At 47.5% G+C, this 23,990-nt stretch overlaps 1 protein-coding gene and 1 long non-coding RNA gene across 16 annotated transcripts in view; one reads left to right on the top strand and one right to left on the bottom strand.

Annotated features, from left to right (window-relative positions):
• Window positions 1-5,235: 5,235 nt before the first annotated feature.
• Window positions 5,236-7,170, bottom strand: LOC117075751. 2 transcript variants are annotated; one of them, XR_004434100.1, is made up of 2 exons: window positions 7,080-7,170; window positions 5,236-5,836 (listed from the first exon to the last, which is right to left on the bottom strand). It is a non-coding gene; the product is annotated as an uncharacterized LOC117075751 (long non-coding RNA). The 2 variants fall into 2 exon arrangements; XR_004434099.1 differs by having other exon boundaries at window positions 7,023-7,168.
• Window positions 7,162-23,990, top strand: part of ZNF333 (zinc finger protein 333) — a 33,265-nt gene continuing 16,436 nt past the window's right edge. For 2 of the 14 annotated variants that reach the window (XM_033198391.1, XM_033198384.1), the window contains exons 1-7: window positions 7,162-7,239; window positions 11,730-11,773; window positions 13,277-13,400; window positions 13,833-13,928; window positions 17,689-17,771; window positions 20,075-20,380; window positions 23,254-23,370. In XM_033198391.1, the coding sequence (XP_033054282.1) occupies window positions 23,364-23,370 (7 nt within the window). In that variant the 5' untranslated portion in view covers window positions 7,162-7,239; window positions 11,730-11,773; window positions 13,277-13,400; ... (2 more) ...; window positions 20,075-20,380; window positions 23,254-23,363. Of the gene's footprint in view, window positions 7,240-7,263; window positions 7,422-11,729; window positions 11,774-13,276; window positions 13,401-13,832; window positions 13,929-17,688; window positions 17,772-20,074; window positions 20,394-23,253; window positions 23,371-23,990 lie in introns of those variants that run through there. The other 12 variants (XM_033198380.1, XM_033198390.1, XM_033198381.1 and 9 more) reach the window with 10 other exon arrangements.

Raw genomic sequence — 23,990 nt, 5'->3', positions numbered from 1 at the left:
AGCCAGGATGGTCTCGATCTCCTGACCTCGTGATCCGCCCGTCTCGGCCTCCCTAAGTGCTGGGATTACAGGCTTGAGCCACCGCGCCCGGCCTGCAGTTGGAGTTTTAACCCAGACTGTGGGGCCTGGCCTGGCCAAGGCCAGTGGCCCGTCTCTCAAAACAACTAGACAGAGTTTCCAAAGGCTGACCCCCAGGTCTAAGGGCCCTAGCAGCAAAGGCCCTGTTAGCACAAGAAGCAGATAAACTAACCCTTAGGCAAAACCTGAATATAAACCCCCCCCATACTGTGGTAACTTTAATAAATACTAAAGGACATCATTGGTTAAAAAATGCTAGATTAATCAAGCACCAAAGCTTGCTATGTGAAACTCCCCACATAGCCGTTGAAGTTTGCAACACCCTAAACCCCACCACCTTGTTCCCGGTATCAGAGAGCCCAGTTGAACATAACTGTGTAGAGGTGTTGGACTCAGTTTATTCTAGTAGGCCCAACCTCCGAGACCATCCTTAAACATCAGTGGACTGTAAGCGGTACATGGACGGGAGTGCTTCGCCACCCCCTGCAAAGTGACTCTGATAAAGACGACAGGCCCTGCTCCAGTCACACCCGGAAGCTGACCGGTCCACGCACGGCCGAAGCATGAGGAAACTCATCGCGGGACTCATTTCCCTTAAAATTTGGACTTGTGCAATAAGGACTTCAACTGACCTTCCTCAGACTGAAGGTTGTTCCCAGTGTATACATCAAGTCACTGAGGTAGGACAAAAGGTTGCTAAGGTCCTAATATTTTACAGTTATGATAAGTGTACTGGAACGCTAAAAAGAACTTGTTTGTATAATGTTATTCTATACAAGGTATGTAGCCCAGGAAATGACCAACCTGATGTGTGTTATGACCCATATGAGCTTCCCATGACCACAGTTTTTAAATAAGATTAAGGACTGAGGACGGGTAGGGATTCATATGAGTAAAGAGTTAGCCAAAACAGAAGAAAAAAAGGGTGCCCAAACAAGTCACCTTAAAATTTGATACCTGTGCTATCATTAATAGTAATAAGTTAGGAATAAGGTGTGGTTATCTTAATTAGAAAAGAGGCTATATGGCAGAAAATAAGTACATCTGTCATAAATTAGGACTGTGTGGAAATAAATGTAAATACTGGTCTTGTGTCATTTAGTCCAGTTGGATAAAAGAAAAAAAAATGATGAAAAGGATCCAGTCCACCTTCAGAAAGGAAAAAATGGCCCTTCCTGTACTAAGGGACAATGTAACCCCTTAGAGCTAGTAATAACCAATACCCTTGATCCTCGCTGGAAAAAAGAGGAGTGTGTGACCTTAGGAATTGACGGGGCCAGACTGGATCCTCGAGTAAATATCTTGGTTCAAGGAGAAGTTTACAAATGCTCTCGTGAGCCAGTGTTTCAAACTTTCTATGATGAACTAAATGTACCAGTACCAGAAATTCCAGGAAAAACAAGAAATTTGTTTTTGCAGTTAGCCGAGCATGTAGCCCAGTCTCTCAATGTCACTTCATGTTATGTATGTGGAGGAACTGTAATGGGAGATCAGTGGCCATGGGAAGCCCGAGAATTAGTGCCTACAGACCCAGTTCCTGATGAATTCCCAGCTCAGAAGAATCACCCTGATAATTTCTGGGTCCTAAAAGCCTCAATTATTGGACAATATTGCATAGCTAGAGAAGGAAAAGAATTCACTCACCCTGTAGGATGACTTAGTTGTCTGGGACAGAAACTGTATAATGGTACCACAAAAACAGTCACTTGGTGGAGTTCAAATCAAACGGAGAGGAATCCATTTAGCAAATTCCCAAAGTTGCAAACTGTGTGGACCCACCTGGGGTCCCACCGGGACTGGACAGCCCCCACCAGATTTTATTGGATATGTGGGCATCAAGCTTATGCCAAATTACCTGACCAGTGAGCAGGTGGTTGTGTTATTCGCACTATTAAACCATCTTTCTTCCTACTGCCCATAAAAACAGGCAAACTCCTGGGCTTCCCTGTCTATGCTTCCCGTGGAAAGAGAAGCATAGCTATAGGAAATTGGAAAGATGATGAATGGCCCCCTGAGAGAATCATACAATAGTATGGGCCTGTTACTTGGGCACAAGATAGCTCATGGGAATACCGTACCCCCATTTACATGATCAACCGAACCATACGGTTACAAACTGTCTTAGAAATAATCACTAATAAAACCAGCAGAACCTTGACTATTCTGGCCCGGCAAGAAACTCTGATGAGAAATGCTATCTATCAAAATAGATTAGCTCTCGACTACTTGCTAGCACTGAAGGAGAGATCTGCAGGAAATTTAACCTTACTAATTGTTGCCTACACGTAGATAATCAAGGGCAAGTAGTTGAAGACATAGTTAGAGAGATGACAAAACTGACACATGTGCCCATGCAAGTGTGGCATGGATTTGATCCTGGGGCCATGTTTGGAAAATGGTTCCCAGTGCTAGGAGGATTTAAAACTTTTATAATAGGAGTTATAATAATAATAGGAACCTGCCTACTGCTCCCTTGTTTGATACCTGTACTTCTTCGAATGATAAAAAGCTTCATTGCTAGCTTAGTTCCCCGAAATGCCTCAGCACAAATGTACTATATAAATCACTAGCAATCTGTCTTGCAAGAAGACATGGGTAGTGAAAATGAAAGTGAGAACTCACACTAATAAAATGAGTGAGAGTCTCAAAAGGGGGGAATAAGGGAGGAGACCACCCCTCATACTGTCTTATGCCCAATTTCTGCCTCCAAAGAAAGAAGAAGTGAAAACTAAAAGGCAGAAATGAAATCCACAGGCAGACAGTCCGGGCACTGCACCATGGGCCTGGTAGTTAAAGATCGACCTCTGACTTAATTGGTTCTGTTATCTTATAGATTACAGACATTGTATAGAAATGCACTGTGAAAATCTCTATGTTGTTTTGTTCCAATCTAATTACTGGTGCAAACAGCCCCCGGTCACGTACTCCCTGCTTGCTCACTCAATCACAACCCTCTCACATGCACCCCCTTAGAGTTGTGAGCCCTTAAAAGGGACAGGAATTGGTTACTCGGGGAGCTCGGCTCGAGACTGAAGTCTTGCCGATGCCCCTGGCTGAATAAACCCCTTCCTTCTGTAACTCGGTGTCTGAGGAGTTTTGTCTGCCGCTTGTCCTGCTACACTTTTTTTGTTTTTTTAAGACGGAGTCTCACTCTGTCACCCTGGCTGGAGTGCAGTGGTGTGATCTCAGCTCACTGCATCCTCTGCCTCCCAGTTTCAAGTGCCTCTCCTGCCTCAGCCTCCTGAGTAGCTGGGATTACAGGTGCCCACCACCACGCCCAGTTAATTTTTGTACTTTTAGTAGAGATGGGGTTTCACCATGTTGGGCAGGCTGGTCTCAAACTCCTGACCTCTAGTGATCCGCCCACCTCGGCTTCCTAAAGTGCTGGGATTACAGGCTTGAGCCACCATGCCTGGCTGTAATACTTAATTCTCGACAGCCTCAAAGATGATCATGGCAGCCAGCTTGGCAGTCAGGTCGAGTTTATTTGTTGATGTAGATCCCTACACAGAGGATGCTGTTAATGTCTCATCCAGATCCCATTTCCTGGCCGATTCCCTAGAACTATTTCCATGAGAAATAAAATCAAATTTTGTTAATGCCAAGAAAGTATTTATTTACTCTAAGGAACAAATGGTTTGTTCTGTAGGGACTCATCCCCCAGCTGTTGTGAATTAGTTGCTATCACTCACAGCTGTCTGATATGCCAACCTGAAATAATCAAAAGCATCAGATTCTAGTTTTAAAGACCTTATTCAAGAGAAAAGTCAGGAATAGCTATTCTGGGATGCACAGACTCTAGAGAAATGGAGTCAATGCTCTGAAGTTAAAAGCTAAGTTCTTGCTTGTATAGGAAGACAAAGAAATTTAACAGGATTACATTTTCTATACAAGGCTCGTATATGAGTTATAACAAATTAATTAGTTGTTTTTTTTTTTCTGTGTGATTTTCTTTTTGTTGTAGCTGGTTTTCATTTTCTTTCCAGTTTAAAAGCGTGTATTTAACATTCCCTCTAAAGGCAATGTAACAGCCATGAAGTCCTTATGTGAGAAAAGGAAGAGAGGGAAGTTAATTTATAATGAAAGTCAACAGCAGAGAAGGAAGGGTCTTCCCTGGCTCTTCAACCACCTGTAACATTTTACAAAACAGTGCCAGTAAAGGAAAAGGTTTAATCTGTAATCAGAGAAACAAAAGCTTCCTAGGTTTGAGCTGCCTGTCCCATGACTCAGGTCCTGTAATTCACATTCCTTTAGGGCCCTAAATAATTTAATTGAGTTCCAATAGCTTAATTTTCTTTTTATTTAGAGATGGATTCTGTCACCCAGGCTGGAGTGCAGTGGTGTGATCATGGCTCACTGCAGCCTTGAACCCCTGGACTCAATAGATTCTCCCACCTTAGCCTCCTGAGTAGCTGGGACAACAGGCACATGCCACTATGCCTTATTTTATTTTATTTTTTTGTAGAGACAGGGATCTTGGTACATGACCCAGGTTGGCCTCGAACTCCTGGCCTCAAGTGATCCTCCCATCTGGGCCTCCCAAAATGTTGATATTGCAGGCATCAGCCAACTGTGTCCAGCCCCAATAGCTTACATTTTGAATGACTAATTTTATACCTCCTGAAAGAGAATTGCTGCCTCAGCTGAACAGGAGCTGCTTTGGGAGGTTCTGATCCCCCACACTCAGGAAGCATCTTGCAGCCAATGGCTAAGATGGGGGTACAAAAGGCAGCTCCTTTCCTCAAAATGGAATGGGACCAATTCTGTGTCTCATATTCCAGAACTTCCTATGGGATTAGGCTGAAACTTGACTCCAGCTGAGCCCACATCTTTGTTCACCGCCTTCCTTTCCTTCCTACCCTGCTTTCCTTACTCCCTCTCTCCCAAGAGCACCCCAGAAAATCATGAGGACCCACCCTCCTCCCAGGGATTGTGATCTAACCAAATCCCTCCCTTGTTTGGTTATGTCATCAAAACAAAAGAAGAAATAATTCAAGTTTCCTAACACTTTCTGGTTTTATCCTGAGATGAGATTTAAAAATATGATGCTTGGTTTACAGCAAGACACAAATAAGATTCCCTATTATCAATATTACTTTATTGATGATGATAATGATGATTGAGTCCTATTCCAGAGTGCTTAATTTCTTTTTTAAATTGAGATAAGAGTCTCGCTATATTGCCCAGGCTGGTCTTGAACTTCTGGCCTCAAGTGATCCTCCTGCCTTGGCCTTCCAAAGCACTGGGATTACAGGTGTGAGCCACCGCGCCCAGCTCAGAGGGCTTAGTCTTTACATTATAGTGCCATCTTCTGGTAAGATTGAAGAAAAAGAAATCCAAAGTAGCTTCAAATGCTGGGCTTTAAGAAGCTGGGTTGAAGTATGGATGAAGGTCTAAATCTTCCGGGTATGAGGAGTTGAGGCAAATCCTACAGAGACATTAACTTGTTCTTTTTTACATCACCTTAAATCTATTATTGTATCTTTATTATTCTGGGACATTTAGGCCCAAAGATACTCATTAAGTCAATAAGCTAAATTTAGTGACAAGTGCATGAGAATGAGAGTTAGGAAGCCTGATCGTGATATTTATTCATTCATGCATTTGCAAATCTATCCATCCATCCGACAAATGTTTAAGATATGTGTCTCTGTGCTCGGTGATTTTATGTCAGGTTGATTCATTTTACTCAGTCTTTACTTTCTCACATTTAAAATAGGGTTAACAATGGAAAACTGTGTGGCGATTCCGCAAAGACCTAAAAACAGAAATACCATTTGGCCCAGCAATCTCGTTACTGGATATATACCCAAAGAAGTATAAATCATTCTATCATAAAGACACATGCATGTGTAAGCTCGTTGCAGCATTACTCACAATAGCAAAGACATGGAACTAACTTAAATGCCCACCAATAGCAGGCTATATAAAGAAAATCTATGTCTTAGATTCACATATCTTATTTTTAGTGAGAAAGGCAAGCTGTAGAAGAAACAAAAATACATCATCTTATTTTTGGAATAAAGACAGTTGACCCGTGAACAACAAGGGTTTGAACTATGGCTATCCCCTTATAGTCAGATTTTTTTTCTACCCCTGTCCTCCTTGGGACAGCAAGACCAAACCCTCCCTTTCCTCAGCCGACTCAAGGTGAAGCTGAGGTTGAAGACCTTTATGATCTTTATGATCACTTCCATGTAACGAAGAGTAAATATATTTTATCTGCTTCATGAGTTTCTTAATAACTCTTTCTTTTCTCTGAGCTTAGTTTAAGAATATGGCATACAATACATATAATATACAAAATATGTGTTAACTTTGTTATTGGTAAGGCTTCTGGTTAACAGTAGATTAGTAGGTAAGTTTTTGGGGAGTCAAAAGAAGTGAATTTTCCACTGCACAGGGTGGTGCCCCAACTCCCGTTGCCTACGGGTCAGCCATATATAAAAATACAAAAACAATCTTAAGTATGGGTATATTTTTGAAGGGGACTGGATTAAGCCCATGGATAAAGGTGGAAGGGGTTGGAGAAAAAGGAGAAAAGGGTAAGTTAAATATTGAGCATCCCTAAAGAACCCTGGGGGAGGGTGGGGTGTCCCCTCTCAACCCTCCAAGCTCAGGTCCCGTCATCCCGCCCTCCGAGTGCAAGCTCCGCTCCCATTCCCACCCCAAGCACAAGCCCGCCCATTTTTGCCCCTTGGGCACACGACCCGCCGCTACTACCACCCTCCAAACCAAGGCCCAGCCAACTCCGCCACTGGGGTGCAAGCCCCCCCCATCCGCCTTCGGAGGGCAAGCCACACCCCACCCCGTCCCCGAGCACAGGCCCTGCCCCACTTTTGACCCTGGGACCTAAACCCCAACCCTAGCCCCGTCCCTCGGACATAGACTCCGCCCCCAGCACCACCCTCCATGCTCTGTGGGACCCCAGTCCAGAGCCTAACTTCATCCCCCGGGTAAGAATACTAGAATTTCGCCTTGGAGGCTAAAGAAGATGTTACTTTTTCTGCCGCCGCCTAAGGCTACTCTGGCCACAACAGCCGGAGCCACAGCCACTTCCGTTCCCGGCGGCCCCGAGACCGGAAGCGGAAGTGAGCGCGGTGGCGGCAGACGGCTGCTGAGCTGTGCGGCGCGGTGGGAGTGTCTCCGGCTGGTCTGCAGGTGTGGCCCGGCCCCTCGGGAGGGCGGGGAGGGCTCGGCCGGCGCGGGGAGGGGCTGGAGGGCTTAGAATAGCTCCGCCTGTCTGAGGTGCTTCCTCCCTGGGATCATCCCCGGACCGGCGTGAGGCCCGCACAGCCGGGGCCTCGCATCTGGGCGCCCACCGCCCGGTCTCTCGCTCTCAGGTACCCCCCGTCCGGGCAGACAGGGCTGTCATCCTATCAAAAGGGAAATCCCAAACAGTCCAAGTCCCACGGCTCAGGAATGTGGTGACACCGGCCCCAGCCCTCACCTGTCCTTTCCAATTTTTAGGGGAAGTGCATAAAGAGGGCTCTACCTTGTCTATAGTATGCAAAATAACTGCAAATTAGTAATTCACGTTTTATTTGATACGACACTTACTATAATCTAGCTTTGCAACTGGAAAGTGAGGTCTGGGTCTACATGTGTAAACTGGTTTAATTGATTGGCCAAATTTACTTAAAAAATTGAATGCATCTTCCCATTAAGGAATGAATTAGATGACGAGAGATTTCTTTTGGTGACTGACAATTTGAAGTATTTTAGCTTAATATCTGTTAGCCTGGCTTTGCATCTCTTCCTTTCTTTAATTTTTTCTTTCTCATAAGAAAGCTTTTGGCCAGGCTTGGTGGCTCACTCCTGTAATCCCAGCACTTTGGGAGGCCGAGGCGGGCAGATCACCTGAGGTCAGGAGTGCGAGACCAGCCTGGCCAACATGGTGAAACCCTGTCTTTACTAAAAATACAAAAATTAGCCGAGCGTAGTGGCGGGCGCCTGCAATCTCAACTACTTGGGAGGCTGAGGCAGGAGAATCGCTTGAACCCCAGAGGCAGAGGTTGCAGTGAGCCGAGATCATGCCACTGCACTCCAGCCTGAGTGACAGAGCAAGACTCCATCTCAAAAACAAAAACAACAACAAAAGGAGGAGTTTTAACTTTCTTTTTCTTTATTTTCTGTGTTTGAGACGACTTTTACTTCTGCTCTGGGCATCAAGTTTTTCACTGTGAGGTGAGCGTATCTTAAGAAAAGTTGTTTCTCAGTTATTTCACAAATATTATTATCAAGGAAAATACTGTTATTCAAATCTTTTCAAGTTGGCTCCAGTCCTTCCCCTAAGCATGTGAATCACGGAGCTTCAAAACTAATGGGACTTCAGGGAAAAGACGACATAAACTTTGCAAGTAGTGGAAATTCAAATTGAGGTGGCCATTTTGAATTGGGATGTCTTTTTTAATAATGGGGTTAAAGCTCATGTCTACTGAGAAATGAGGAAAAAATTAACTTCGGAGGAAAATCATGCATCAGGCTTCAGTTTTATGAGTGAAGTGTTTGTTTCCAAAAAGAATATATGCGCTTGCCTTGCCTTTTTAAAAAGAATTAATATACATTTTTTTAAAATTTATTTTTATTTTTATTTTTTGAGACGGAGTCTCGCTCTGTCGCCCAGGCTGGAGTGCAGTGGCGCAATATCTGCTCACTGCAAGCTCCACCTCCCGGGTTCACACCATTCTCCTGCCTCAGCCTCCTGACGCCCGGCTAATTTTTTTTGTATTTTTAGTAGAGACGGGGTTTCACTGTGTGAGCCGGGATGGTCTCGATCTCCTGACCTCGTGATCTGCCCGCCTCGGCCTCCCAAAGTGCTGGGATTACAGGCGTGAGCCACCGCGCCCTGCCAAAAAGAATTAATATTGCTTCTTAAAGATACCTGAAACTTGTGTGATTATGTCTTATGAAAGACAGGCATTTTAAGTTGTTATTATATTTGGTTTTTGTGGTATCATGTTGTCTTTTTTTTATTTTGAGACAGAGTCTTTTTTGAGACAGAGTCTCACTCCGTCAGCCAGGCTGGAGTGCAGTGGCACTCCAGTGCTCACTTCAGCCTCCTCCTGGGATCAAGCGATTCTCCCGCCTCAGCCTCTGGAGTAGCTGGGATTACAGGTGCCCACCACCATACCTAGCTAATTTTTGTATTTTTAGTAGAGCTGGGGTTTTACTATGTTGGCCAGGCTGGTCTCGAACTCCTGACCTCAGGTGATCCACCCGCCTCGGCCTCCCAACGTGCTGAGATTACAGGCGTGAGCCACCACACCTGGTCTCATACTGTCTTTTGTGTGTGGGGGGGCATTTTCCTTCTTAGACTAGCTATACTGAGTCATTCTTGAGGAGTGTTGATTATTTGGCATATTTTCACTGAGGTGCCCTCAATGAATTGGACGCTGTACATGGGGAAACAGTGTGACTGAAATAGTTACAGTGCTTGCCCCATGGAGGCTTTATCATAGCTAATAGTATTGGTAAATAGTGCCAAAGGCAATATGAGAATGTGGAACAGGAGAATTTGAGGAGGGGATCAGGAAACACATCTGAAAAGGAACAAATGTTTGAACCTTCAGGATGAGTTGTACGTAGCTAAACAAGGAGTCTAGCTGTGGAGTGGGGTAATGGAGGAAACTTGAGAGAACATTCCAGATGTACAGTCCTTCAGGCGGTACAAAGCCTTCTGTGTTCCAGGAGCTGAGAACAGGTAGAGAAAGCTAAAGTGGAGAAAATAAAGGACTGAGTGGATGAACCACGTGAGAGAGGGAGGCAGGTCCCTGAAGATCATAGTGAGCATTGGATCTTCTTTTTTTTCTTTCTTTTTTCTTTTTTTTCCCAGAGTCTTGCTCTATCACCCAGGCTGGAGTGTGGAATCTGGGCTCACTGCAGCCTCCACCTCCCGGGTTCCAGCGGTTTTCTTGCCTCAGCTTCCTGAGTAGCTGGGATTACAGGCATGTGCCACCATGCCCAGCTAATTTTTGTATTTTTCGTAGAGATGGGGTTTCACCATGTTGGCCAGGCTGGTCTTGAACTCCTGGCCTCAAGTGATCTGCCTGCCTCAGCCTTCCAGAGTGCTGGGATTACAGGTGTGAGTCACTGTGCTTGACCTGGACCTTGCTCTTTTTTCTTTTTCTTTTTAAATTTTTTTTTGACATGGAATCTTGCTCTGTTGCCCAGGCTGCAGTGCAGTGGCGTGATTTCAGTTCACTGTAACCTCCGCCTCCTGGGTTCAAGCAATTCTCCTGCCTCAGCCTCCCGAGTAGCTGGGGTTACAGGCATATGCCACCATACCTGGCTAATTTTTGTATTTTTAGTAGAGATGAGATTTTACCATATTGGTCAGGCTGGTTTGAACTGCTGACCTCAAGTGATCCGCCCACTTCAGCCTCCCAAAGTGTTGGGATTACAGGTGTGAGCCACTGCGCCTGGCCACCTGGACCTCATTCTAAGGCCATGGGGAAGCCACTGAAGTTTTAAGTAGGGGAGTGACATTATTATGTTTGTGATATAAAGAAAACACTAGCTCCTGGCTTGAGCATGGAGTTTAGAATGGACAAGGATGAATGCAGAGTCTATATGGGAGGGTGGAGAAGTTCAGGGCTTGGATGATGGTAGCTGGGGCTTGATGATTGTGGAACTGGAAAAGTTGGAATGTTTGAGATGCCTGCAGGAGGTAGAATTGAGAGAATTCGATGGTGGATGCATTCTCTTTAACACATAAGCGGGGTCTGCAAACTGTGGCCAGTGGGCCAAATCTGGTCTGATGCTGGCTTATATAAATAAAGTTTTATTGGAACACATTTGTTCATGTGGCCATTTTTGCCCTGTGACCATATAATTAAGTGGTTTCATCAGAGACCATATGGCTCACAAATCCTAAGACATTAATTACTTAGCCCTTTGCAGAAAAAGTTTACCAACCCCTAATATGTAAAGCACTTAGTATTCATTAAGCACTGTGCTAGTGACTGGATGTGGAGTTGTGAAAAAAGTGGATACAGGTCTATACTTAAAAAGTTTACATCAGGCTGGTTGCAATGGCTCACGTCTGTAATCCCAGCACTTCGGCAGGCCTAGGCAAGTGGATCACCTGAGGTCAGGAGTTCAAGACCAGCCTGGCCAAAAGGGTGAAACCCCATCTCTACTAAAAGTACAAAACTTAGCCAGGGGTGGTGGTACATGCCTGTAATCCCAGCTACTTGGGAGCCTGAGTCAGGAGAATCACTTGAACCTGGGAGACGGAGGTTGCAGTGAGCCGAGATCACGCCCCTGCACTACAGCCTGAGCAAGAGTGAGACTCAAAAAAAAAAAAAAAAAAAAAGTTTATGTCATAGATGGAGAGAGACAGGCAATAATCATTTAAGAAATAAATATCAAATCACACCTTCATATAGGCAGTGGAGGGAAAGTAGATGTTCTTAGAGGTATTTTGAGGGCAGCTAGGAGTTAAAATGATCCTTTGATGACGTGGGAAGAGTCAGTAGAAGTCACTAGGGGCTATTGTTTGAAAGGGGGCTTGGGGCCAAACATGTTACTTATGGAGGTAAATGTCCTGTTGTAAGGATTTTTATTGTGGCCACTCTGCTGGAGACCCCCCAAAATGCTCTGCTTCCGTCCTCACCCCTTCTTTTACCTCAGTGTCTCTTTTATTGCAGGGAGGACACCAACTGAGACCTCAAACCCTGGCTCCAGTGTCATGGTGAGGAAGTTGGGGGCTCCTGTGGTTGAAGGGGTGGATACGTAGGATAACTATGTCCTCTGAGCCCTGTCTTCTCTCTCCCCACTTCCCTCCCCAACTGAGGAAGAAAGGGGAGGGCAGTGAGGAGCATCCTCATCCCTGCCCTAGGGGACCTGGGGACATCCTTCTGTGCCTGATGTCTAGAGGGAAACTGGCATGGAAGAAGAGTCCCACAGCAGACCCTGGGGCTCTGAGCGGAGCTCCTCCAGGGCCAGCCTTGCCATCCCTGGTTAGACCTATTGAAAATACATATGGCCATAGAAATAGAAATTCAGCTTAAATTAATTAAGATTCAATACATTTAGCCGGGCATGGTTGTGTGTGTCTGGAATCGTAGCTACTTGGGAGGCTGAGGTAGGACGATAGCTTGAGCCCAGGAGATTGAGGCTGCGTTGAGCTAGGATTGTGAGCTTGTACTCCAGCCTAAGCTACAGAGTAAAACCCTGTCTCTTAAAAAAAAAAAAAATTAAAAAGTTTTAAGTGCTCAGTTTCTCAGTCGCCCCAGTCACATTGCCCAAGTGCTCAACAGCCATCTGTAGCTGGTAGCCCCTTTCTGGAAAGCGCAGGCATGGAACATTCCCATCAACAGAGAGTGATGTCTGTTGGACAGCGCTGCTCTGAAGAATTCTGCAATTAAAAGGCCATACAGATTCTCAGATGAGGCTGGGCATAGTGGCTCATGCCTGTAATCCCAGCACTTTGGGAGGCCGAGGCGGGCAGATCACTTGAGGCTGGGAGTTCAAGACCAGCCTGGCCAACGTGGTGAAGTTCTGTCTACTGAAAATACAAAAACTCAGCTGGGCGTGTGGCGCGTGCCTGTAATCCCACCTACTTGGGAGGCTGAGGCAGGAGAATCACCTGAACCCGGGAGGTGAAGGTTGCAGTGAACCGAGATTGCGCCACTGCACTCTAGCAAGACTCTGTCTCAAAAAAAAAAAAAAAAAAAAAGACTCTCAGATACAATGGAAGTCCTACTTTCACAAGTATAAAAGATTATTAAGGACATAAGTCTTGGGGAATCCCAGGGACTTCACAGAAATTAAGCGGTCAAGCCCAAATTTGTGATGCTGTGCCAATTTGTGCTAAGGAGTTTAGGAAAAACTCTCTAAGCCGGGAAGGACAGGCTCCGGCATCACAAGTCAGTGGAGTTACCCGGAGAGCCAAAACTTACACTCTAGGATTTGTCCAAATGTTGAAAGAAAGTGAACATTTCGCTTGGTGGCCCATGTGATCTCTGTCACAACTACTCAGTTCCACCATTGTGGCCTCAAAACAGCCATTGATGCATTGTGAATAAATGCACGTGTCTGTGTGCCAAGAAAACATAATTTACAAAAATAGGCGTTGGGCTGGATTTTCCATGCCTGCTGTGTCTGAACATTTTCCCTTCTCCAATGATAACCAGCCATTCTGCTCAGTGGTGGGGGTGGTCTTTGCCACGCCAGAACGTGTGTGCTCTTTTAGGAATCAGTCACCTTGGAGGATGTGGCCGTGGAGTTCATCCAGGAGTGGGCATTGCTGGGTAGTGCGCGAAGGAGCCTGTGCAGATACGGGATGCTGGACCAGTGCAGGACCCTGACTTCCAGGGGTAAGGCTGGCATCACCTGGCTCCTTCCTGTATGCAGACACTAAATGCTTCTTAAGCACCTGCCATGTGAACAAGATAGACGTGGCTTAGGCTTTGTGGCACTTATCGTCCACAGGATGACAAAGCTTCATCTGTTGCATTGCCTTCTTTCTCTCTTTAGTAAGGCCCTGTTTTGGTCTCCTTGAATTTGGTCCCAGGCTTCCGAGGTGAGAGAGCCTCAGCCCCTTGGGGCAGAGGGGAGGGTGTTTGTGGGTTGGGTCCTGAGTTCATTAGCTATTGGACAGGATCCCTTTGCTACCCATCACACTTGCTCAGCCCAAAGAATCTGCAGCCCGTGTTGAAGCTGAAGGAGAGTCTGAGTTGAAAAACCAGAGTTTGTTTTCCCCCGCAAGCCCTCTCTGCCTCAGCGCCTGTGTCTTTCTTCATGTGCAGGAACTCCACCATGCAAACCCAGTCGCGTCTCCCAGCTGGGGCCAAGAGCAGAGCCAAGGGCAACAGAACGAGGGATTCTCCATGCCACGGGTGTAGGTGAGTACCAGGCAGGCTGTGGATTCCCTGACCCGCCTGGCTGGGTGGTGTGCCCTGGGAAGTGTCAGGCTAAGAGCATTTTCAAACGCCCTTTGTTCTGAGGGGACAGTGAAGGCTATTTGGAGTGCAGTTTCTCAAGTTCCTTTAGCTTCTCTTCTATTTTCACTTTCTAGCCCTCCTCTCCTACTTTCCTTTGGTTTCAGAAAAAGATTTGTTCTAATTTCTCTTAAAAAATGAGAGGGCCAGGTGTGGTGGCTCATGCCTGTAATCCCAGCACTTTGGGAGGCCGAGGCTGGTGGATCACCCGAGGTCAGGAGTTCGAGACCAGCCTGGCCAACATGGCAAAACCCCATCTCTACCAAAAATTAGCCAGATGTGATGGTGTGCACCTGTAATCCCAGCTACTCGGGAGGCTGAGGCCTGAGAATTTGTTGAACCTGGGAGGTGGAAGTTGCAGTGAGCCAAGACTGCATCATTGCACTCCAGCGTGGGGGATAGAGCGAGACTCTCTATCTCCAAGAAAACAAAACAAAACAAAAATTAGAGCTATAAGTCACACATCATGAAAATCACCCCTTTAAAGTGTGCAGTTCAGTGGTTCACGACCTTGTGTAACCATCACCACTACCTAATTCCAGAACGTTTTCATCACCCCAAGTAGAAACTCTGTCCCCATGGGCAGTTACTCCCCATTACCCCTCCCTCAGACCCTGGCAGCCACTAATCCGCTTTCTGTGTCTATGGGTTGTCCTGTATAGACATTTGTATAATGGAAATCATATCATAAGTAGCCTTTGGTATCTGGCTTAGTATAATAATCTTGTGTTGCAGGTAAGTTAAAGACTGGGTAGTTTATAAACAATAGAAGTTTATTTGACTCCTAGTTCTGGAGACTGGGAAGTCTAAGGTTGAGGGGCTGCATCTGGTAAGGGCCTTCTTTCAGCATCCTAACATGGTGGAAGACGTCATGTTGCAAGAGAACAAGAGAGGCCCAGATTTGTTTTTACAACAAGGCCACTCTAGAGATAACTAACCCCCTTCTGAAGTAACCACTTTAATCCATCCATGAGGGCAGATTCCTCATGACCTAATCACCTTTTTTTTTTTTTTTTAGATGGAGTTTCGCTCTTGTTGCCCAGGTTGGAGTGAGTGCAGTGGTGCGATCTCGGCTCACTGCAACCTCTGTCTCCCGGGTTCAAGCGATTCTCCTGCCTCAGCCTCCTGAGTAGCTGGGATTACAGGCGCCCACCACCACACCCGGCTAATTTTTGTGTTTTTAGTAGAGATGGGGTTTCACCATGTTGGCCACCATGTTGGCCAGGCTGGTCTCGAACTCCTGACCTTGTGGTCTACCTCGGCCTCACAAAGTACTGGGATAACAGGTGTGAGCCATTGTGCCCAGCCACCTAATCACCTTTTAAAGGTTGCAGCTCTCAATACTATTGTATGAGAATTGCTTCCAATCCATGAACTGTGGAGGACACACTTAAACTACAGCAGTATCTGCCTTCTTTCACTTAGCCTCATGTTTCCCAGATCCATCCATGTTGTAGCGTGAATCAGAACTTAATTCCTTTTTAAGGCTGAATAATATACATTGTATGGATAAGCTACATTTTGATTATCATCAGTTGATAGACAGTTGGATTGTTTCTACTTTTTAGCTATTGTGAATAATTTTGCTGTGAACATTTGTGTACAATATTTCCTTTTTCTTTCCTTTTCTTTTTTATTTTTTTTTGATAGTGTCTTGTTCTGTCGCCCAGGCTGGAGTGCAGTGGTACGATCATAGGTCACTGCAGCCTCAGCCTTTTGGGCTCAAGTGATTCTCCCACCTCAGCCTCTTGAGTAGCTGGGACCACAGATGCATGTCCTCATGCCTGGCTAGTTTTAATTTTTTTTCTAGAGACCATTCTTCCTATGTTGCCCAGGCTGGTCTTGAACTCCTGGGTTGGGGTGATCCTCCCACCTCGGCCTCCCAGAGTAGCGGGATTATAGGCGTGCGCCACTGCGCCTGGCCTTGTATACAAGATTTATGTAGACATGTATTTAATTCTCTTAGGTATACACTGAGGAGTGGAATTGCTGGCTCATATGGTAATGCTATGCTTAACTTCTTGAGCAACTGTCATACCACTTCGCAAAACAGGTGCACCATTTTACATTCCCACCAGTGGTGATGAGAGTTCTGACTTTCTCCACATTCTCACTCATATTTGTCATCTACTTCCTTTTTAAATTTAACCTTTCTGGCCAGGCATGGTGGCTCAAGCCTGTAATCCCAGAACTTTGGGAGGCCGAGATGGGAGAATCACGAGGTCAGGAGATTGAGACTATCCTGGCTAACACGGTGAAACCCCGTCTCTACTAAAAAAAAATACAAAACACTAGCCGGGCGAGGTAGCGGGTGCCTGTAGTCCCAGCTACTCGGGAGGCTGAGGCTGAGGCAGGAGAATGGCATAAACCCGGGAGGCGGAGCTTGCAGTGAGCTGAGATCCGGCCACTGCCCTCCAGCCTGGGCGACAGAACGAGACTCCGTCTCAAAAAAAAAAGAAAAATTTAACCTTTCTATGTATGTTCTTTGTCTAGTTCTTTCTTGCTCTTTTTTCTAATAACATCTGCTTTCTGGAAATAGTCTCAGTCCTCATAGAATTCTTAGCTAGGAAATTGCCTCTCATTTCCCCCTCATGACTGCCAGAGTCCACACATAGCCCCACACACAGATGCTGTCTTCCCTTTCAGGCTCTTCCCAAGTCTAGGGTCGATATTAAAAGCTGGGTTGGGTGTGGTGGCTCATGGCTGCAGTCCCAGCACTTTGGGCCGATCACTTCAGGTCTGGTGTTCGAGACCAGCCTGGCCCAACATGGCGAAACCCTGTCTCTACTAAAAATACAAAAATTAGCCTGGCATGGTGGTAATCCCAGCTACTCAGGAGGTTGAGACATTAGAATCGCTTGAACCTGGGAGGCGGAGGTTGCAGTGAGCCAGGATCACGCCACTGTACTCCAGCCTGGGCGACAGAGTGAGACTCCATCTCAAAAAAAAAAAAAAATTAGCTGGGCATAAAAAAAAAAAATTAGGTGGTGCATGCCTGTAATCCCAGCTGCTTGGGAGCTGGGAGGTGGAGGTTGCAGTGAGCCAAGATCGCACCACTACACTCCAGCCTGGGTAACAGAGTGAGACCCTGTCTCAAAAATAAAATAAAAAGTAAAGAAAACATGTGACTCATGCCTGTAATCCCAGCACTTTGGGAGGCTGAGATGGGTGGATCACAAGGTCAGGAGTTGAAGACCAGCCTGGCCAGGATGGTGAAATCCCGTCTCTACTGAAAATATAAAAACAAATTAGCCAGATGTGGTGGTGGGTGCCTGTAATCCCAGCTACTTGGGAGGCTGAGGCAGAGAATTGCTTGAACTCGGGAGGTGGAGGTTGCAGTGAGCCAAGATCGTGCCACTGCACTCCAACCTGGGTCAAAGAGCAACACTTTGTCTCAAAACAAAACAAAGGTGTACATATGTATTTTCAATTTTATGCCACTATTTCTTTTTGAAAGGAGTTCATTTTTTCCCAATTCATTTCAGACTGGAAATCTCAACTTGAATATATGTATTTGGTATTAAAATTTGAGTACTTATATTCAATATTAAAAGAAAAGGGCTATGTGTGTATAGTGTGTATATGTATGTGAATATATATTTTCAATTTAATGTCACTATTTCTTTCTGAAAGGAGTTCATTTTTTTCCCCCCGTTCATTTCAGCCTGGGAATCTCAGCTTAAACCCAAAGAGTTGCCTTCTATGCAGGCTCTTTTGGAAGAAGCATCCTCCAGGGACATGCAAATGGTAAGATGCACGTGGTTTTTCCCTGGCTCCCAGCACGGGAGAAGTTGAGGAACACGTGAGGTGGAAATACAGGACCAGAGCCAGGGAGATGTTAGCAGCGTGGGTATCTCTTGGAAGGGAAACAGTGTCTGAGTTCCTGTGACTTCTGAATTTGGGCAAACTCTGACTGTTGCTCAAGATTTTTTTTTTTTTTTTTTTTTTTTTTGAGACAGAGTCTCGCTCTGTCACCCAGGCTGGAATGCAGTGGCATGATGTTGGCTCATTTCAGCCTCCACCTCCCGGGATCAAGTGATTCTTCTGCTTCTGCCTCCCGAGTAGTTGGAACTGCAGGCGTGCACCACTACGCCTGGCTAATTTTGGTATTTTTTGGTAGAGACAGTGTTTCACTGTGTTGGCCAGGCTGGTCTCAAACTTCTGGCCTCAAGCGATCTGCCTGCCTCAAGATTCTTTTTTTCTAGAAGGTTTCCTGAAGGAAACATTTTAATAAATGTGAGTCAGACATTGAGTGTGTGAAATATGACTTCCTCCTTAGCAACTGTCAGAAAAACCCCTCCTGGTAGAGAAGCCCCATTGTGAGTAAGAGGGAGCCCTGTGGTAGAGCTGGCAACACACTCAACTTGACGAACCCCAGCTGTCTAAACAAGGCATGGCTTGAAAATCTTGAGAATATGCTCCTGGTGGGGAGGACCCCTGGGCACTGACACAGATATTGGCGAGCTTCCCACCATCACTCACCTCTTTTTCTGTTTTTTAACAGACAGGGTCTTGCTCTGCCACGCAGGCTGGAATGCAGTAGCATGTTCATGACTCACTGCAGCCTCAAATTCTGGGCTGAAGTGATCCTTCTACCTCAGCCTCCCGAGTACCCGGGACCACAGGCCTGAGTCACCATGTCCAGCTATTTTTTTTCTTTTTCTTTCTTTTTTTTTTTTCTTAGAGATGGGATCTTGCTGTGTTGCCCAGGATGATCTTGAACTCCTGGCCTCATATGATCCTCCCACCTCAGCCACCCAAGTAGCTGGGACTACAGGTGTGAGCCAGTGGGCCCAGCCATTACTCACCCCTTGTCAGGAGCAAGTTCCACCTGGAGAAGAGGCTCCTGAGGAGTTGAAAGGAGGCAGGGAGTGTTTCTGGAGGAGCTGTAACCTGGATTTGGATGAGAGAACTGGCCAGACAGAGGCCGCTTTGATTGGAAGGAATGTGGGAAGGTTGTTGGACATCCTTCTTTTCTTAGGAGACCCGTCTAGATTCCACACTGGAAGGAAGCCCTTTTCAGTGTGGAAAAAGCCTTCCATATGAGCTTGTACATTAACAGTACAGGAGAAAATATACACTGAGTCCCCACCATCCCCTCTTTGGCCCTGAATTCCCTCCCCCTCAAACGACAGGACCTTCCAAAGTTTGGGTTCCCATTCCTGAGTGTTGGTGAAAGTTAGGGTTAGTGTTTGGATAGAAGGAGGCACAGAGCTCAGCTTCACTCCCCAGGTGGGGTCTGTTAGTCCCAGGGTCAGTGAGAACCCCGGGATCCCTCAGTCAGTGCCCCTTCCCCTGTGTCATGGATGGGTGTCAGCATCAGAGATGCCCCACCCAGTGGATAGGGTGCGGTGGCCTACGTTTTAGAGACCCACATTCCACTTCTTTGCCAGGGAAGCTTCTGGAACACTGAGAAGCCTCAACCTGTGCAGCCTGGGGTGGGCTGCAGATCAGCCAAAACTCACAACCTGCCTGGGTGCAACAGACCCCTGGGCAGCTGACAGCCCTCCTCACTCCCCAGGCCCTGCTCATTCTTGGTTTACACTCTTGTTTTCGTGGAGAACACCCTCCAGTAGCTCCTTGGGAACAGGTGCTTGGGTTTTGAGACCTTGAGTTCTGAGAATGTCTTATCAGGGCTGCTGGATCGCAGGTTCCTCATCCGATGTGGTGGTTGTGATCAGCCTCATTACAGAACATCCTTTTTCCTTTCTTATCTTTTTAAATAGATATGGGGTCTTGTTCTCTCGCCTAGGCAGGAGTGCACCGGCATGATCATAGCTCCCTGTAGCTTCGAACTTCTTAGCTCAAGTGCTCTTCCTGCCTCAGTCTCCTCCCGAGTAGCTGGGACTACAGGCGTGCACCACCATGTCTGGCTAATTTTAAAAAATTGTTTTGGAGAGAAGTCTCACTGTGTTGTGCAGGCTGGCACTGCAGGGCATTCTGTGTGTCACGTAGCCCCCAATGCTTGTTGAATGAAGGGATGAATGGATAAGGTGTTACAGAAGGCGTCTCCAGGTCCCATCCTCCACCCCTATGTCTCTCTTGCTCAGCAGGTGGACCCCCATGTGAAGAAAGGAGAGAGCGAGAGAGAATGAGCCACGAGGGCCCGGTGCCCTCTTCGTTTCTGTGGGCTCTCTCCTTTCAGTACAGGGCTCCAGCGCCCTCCACAGAACTCCACACCCAGCCCAGCAAGTCCCTCTGTAATGGGGTGCTGAGAGTGGCAGGCATGGGGCTCTTGTTACATCAGAGTCCCAGGAAACAGGCAGTCACAGACTATTCTGAGTGGGCAGAAGAGGTCCACCTATGGACACATATTTAGAGAAGCTGAGGAGTTCATCACTGAAGACATCCAGCCCGTGAGTAGTAGAGGTGGGTTTGGAGCTAGGAGTTGAACCCAGACCTAACCCCAGAGACCACAGTCTCAGCTGCCAGGTTCTGCTGCCTGACAATCATACAACCTGCCACTGGGGTGATGGTGCTGACCCTTCAGGTAGCCCTTCCGGGCCATGCCAGGCATCATTGCGCCTTGTCACAATCATTGAGACCCTGCACGGTGGCTCTGAGACCTCCCTGTCACATGGGAAAAAGTGCTGATGGCCAGGGACAGAGTGAGTCCCCATGGCCTCCCTCTCTTTTGTCGGCTGGTCCAGCGGAGGGACCAGTGAAGAGGAGGGTGGGAAACTGCTCTTAGAAGAGCCCCAAGGAAGTCAGGCGTGGGGGCTCACCCCAGAATCCCAGCAACTCAGGAGGCCAAGGTGGGAGGACCACTAGAGCTCAGGAGTTTGAAACCAGCCTGGGCAACATAGCAAGAACCCGTCTCTGCAAAACACAAAAATTAGCCATAGCCAGGTGTGGTGGTGTGTACCTGTAGTTCAGCTACTTGGGAGGCTGAGGCGAGAAAATTGCTTGAACCCAGGAATTCAAGGCTGCAGTGGGCCATGTGTTTGCACCACTGCTCTCCAGCCTGGGTGACGGAGCAGGATTCTGTCTCAAAGAAAAATAAAAAACCCCAAGGGAGGCTGAGGAACAGCCCTTCTTCTGTCCCAGGGCCACCCCACAGCTGCCTCTTCTGCAGACACCCAGCTCTTTGAGGCTGCAGTGTTGCTGCTCTCGTCCTCTGCTGGGTCCCCAGGCCTGCACCGGCAGTGCCCATGTCTCAGTCCGTTCTCACCGTGCTAATAAAGACATATCCAAGACTGGGTGATCTGTAAAGGATAGAGGTTTAATGGACTCACAGTTCAGCATGGCTGGGGAGCCCTCAGGAAACTTACCCCATGGTAGCAGGGGAAGGAAACACGTCCTTCAGATGGTGGGCAGGAAGGAGAAGTACAGACAAAAGGGGGAAAAGCCCCTCATAAAACCGTCAGATCTTGTGAGAACTCACGCACTATCGTGAGAACAGCAGCGTGGGGGTAACCACTCCCATGATTCAATTATCTCCCACCAGGCCCCTCCCGGGACATGTGGGGATGATGGGAACTACAAGATGAGACTGGGGCGGGGACACAGCCAAACCATATCAGCCCGGTACATATTTGTTCGACAAATCGGCAGAACACCTAAAAACAGTTTAAGTAGAGTGACCTGTGTCTAAATGATTCTGATGCAACCATTTGTCTTAAAACGTACCTGTGCGATTTTAATTTATGACTCAGAAAGGCCAATGTCATTGGAAAATTTTGATTACTTGTATTTCTTGGGCGGATAGGGTACACCATGCCACACAGGTCCACACAGGGAAGCACCAAGGTCAGCCTGGAGGCAGAAAGGAGCAAGGGGATAGCCCAGGCCAGAGCCTTTCTTGGGGTTTCCACAGGAAAGGTGAGGCTGGGCAGGGTAAACTGCCCAGGATCGGTCAGTTTGAATAATTTTAGTGGACCTTGGCGGGTAGGTGCTGTCCCTGGCTGTTTTAGGGCAGGGGAAATATTGACTGAGATAAGGAGCCGGTGCAATAAGAACTGGTATGGTGTGTGGGCTGTGGGTCACAGGGGAGTTGGAGACAAAGTTGGCTGGCAGTTTGACCCTGTGAATGATGGATGCCCTGTGGACAAGGACAGCATTCCTATTCAGAACCGATATCTCCTGACCTTTCTTTCTTTTTTGTTTTTTGGGTGACTTAAACAGCGGAAATTTATTTTCTTACCCTTCTGGAGGCCAGAAGCCCAAGATCAAGGTGGCAGCGGGGCTGGGTTCTCCCGAGGCCTCTCTCCTTGGCTTGCGGGTGGCCACCCTCCTGCTGCCTCTTCACACAGCCACCCCTCTGTGCCACACCCTAATGTTCTGTAGTGAAACATCTCATAGACTCTCCAGGGGCTCTGTCCTCACCTCAGGTCTGTCTCTGCATCTGCAGTGTGTTAAATCCTGGAGACCCTTGGTGGCAGCTGGTGCCTGCAGTAGGTTGGGAGTAGTTACTAGGTCTGAGGCTACCAGATGCCAGACCCGTGTACCTTGCCTTTTTTGTTTTTTTTTTAAAGACACAGTCTCACTCTGTCACCTAGGCTGGAGTGTAGTAATGCAATCTCAGCTCACTGCAACTTCTGCCTCCCAGGTTCAAGTGATTCTCGTGCTTCAGCCTCCCGAGCAGCTGGGACTATAGGTGTGCACCACCGCACTTGGCTAATTTTTGTATTTTTAGTAGAGATGGGTGTATCAGTCTGTTTTCATGCTACTGATAAAGACATACCCAATGAGACTGGGCAATTTACAAAAGAGAGAGATTTTGTTAGACTTACAGTTCCACGTGGCTGGGGAAGCCTCGCCTCACAATCATGGCAGAAGGCAAGGAGGAGCAAGTCACGTCTTACATGGATGACAGGAACTAAAGAGACCTTGCACAGGAAAACTCCCCTTATAATAACCATCAGATCTCATGAGACTTACTTATTATCATGAGAACAATCATGGGAAAGGCCTGCCCCCATGATTCAATTACCTCCCACTGGGTCCCTCTCACAACACGTGGGAATTCAAGATGAAATTTTGGTGGGGGCAGAGCCAAACCATATCAATGGGGCTTCGCCATGTTGGCCAGGCTGGTCTTGAACTCCTGGCCTCAAGCAATTCTTCCACCTCAGCCTCCCAAAGTGCTGGGATTATTGGCATGAGCCACCGCACCCAGCCCCATTTGCCTTGGCATCTGGCAGCCCTAAGCCCCAAACCAAAGGTCTTTTGGGCCGAGAACAGCTGCAGTGCTACCTCTGTCCTGCTCAGCATCCTCCTGTTTTTTCAGGGGCCGGGGCTGTTCCTGAGGATGCAGCTGGTGCCCTCTATAGAAGCGAAGGAGACACCGTTGACTCAAGAGGACCGGCCAGCTCTCCAGGAGCCGCCTTGGTCTCCGGGATGCACGGTAAGCCTGGGAGAGGTTCACTGTGATGGCACCAGGCGCAGTCAGGAAGGCCTGGGGTGCGGGGTGTCTGTAAATTGGGGTAGGGGAGGGAAAGGAGGGCGTCTGGGGCCGGTAGGAGGCCCCGGCTGTGGGCTTGGGGTGGTGCAGTCTGTTTCTGTGTTGAATATACTTGTCCCCAGGGTGATGGCCGGCTCCAGGGTGGGTCCTGGGGGAGGGTCTGGTTGTTGGACTGTGGGCCCTGCCTTTCCTGGTCCAGCCTTTTTTCTTCCTGTCCTTCCATCCCAGTCCCACTGCTTCCATGACCTTGAAACGGACGGGAACTGGCAGGTCCTGTGACCTGAGCAGGCTCAGGGAAGCGAGGACCTCTTGGCTCAGGGCCCTGTGTGTCCTTACCAAGGCAGAGAGAGAATGGGAGAGAGAGATGCTGTAAGGCAAGGGTCGCTAACCCCCAGGCCGTGGGCCAGTGCTAGCCCCTAGCCTGTTAGGAAGCAGGCTGCAGAGCAGGAGGTGAGCGGCGGGCTAGCATCCATGCGTGATCTCTGCCTCCTGTCGGATCAGCAGCAGCACTGGATTCTCGGGGAAGCGTGAATCCTATTGTGAACTGCCCATGTGAGGGATCT

Source organism: Trachypithecus francoisi, unplaced genomic scaffold, assembly GCF_009764315.1.
Source record: "Trachypithecus francoisi isolate TF-2019V2 unplaced genomic scaffold, Tfra_2.0 Lachesis_group5, whole genome shotgun sequence".
Lineage (NCBI taxonomy): Eukaryota > Metazoa > Chordata > Mammalia > Primates > Cercopithecidae > Trachypithecus > Trachypithecus francoisi.
This window is presented reverse-complemented; position numbering and strand designations above follow the sequence as displayed.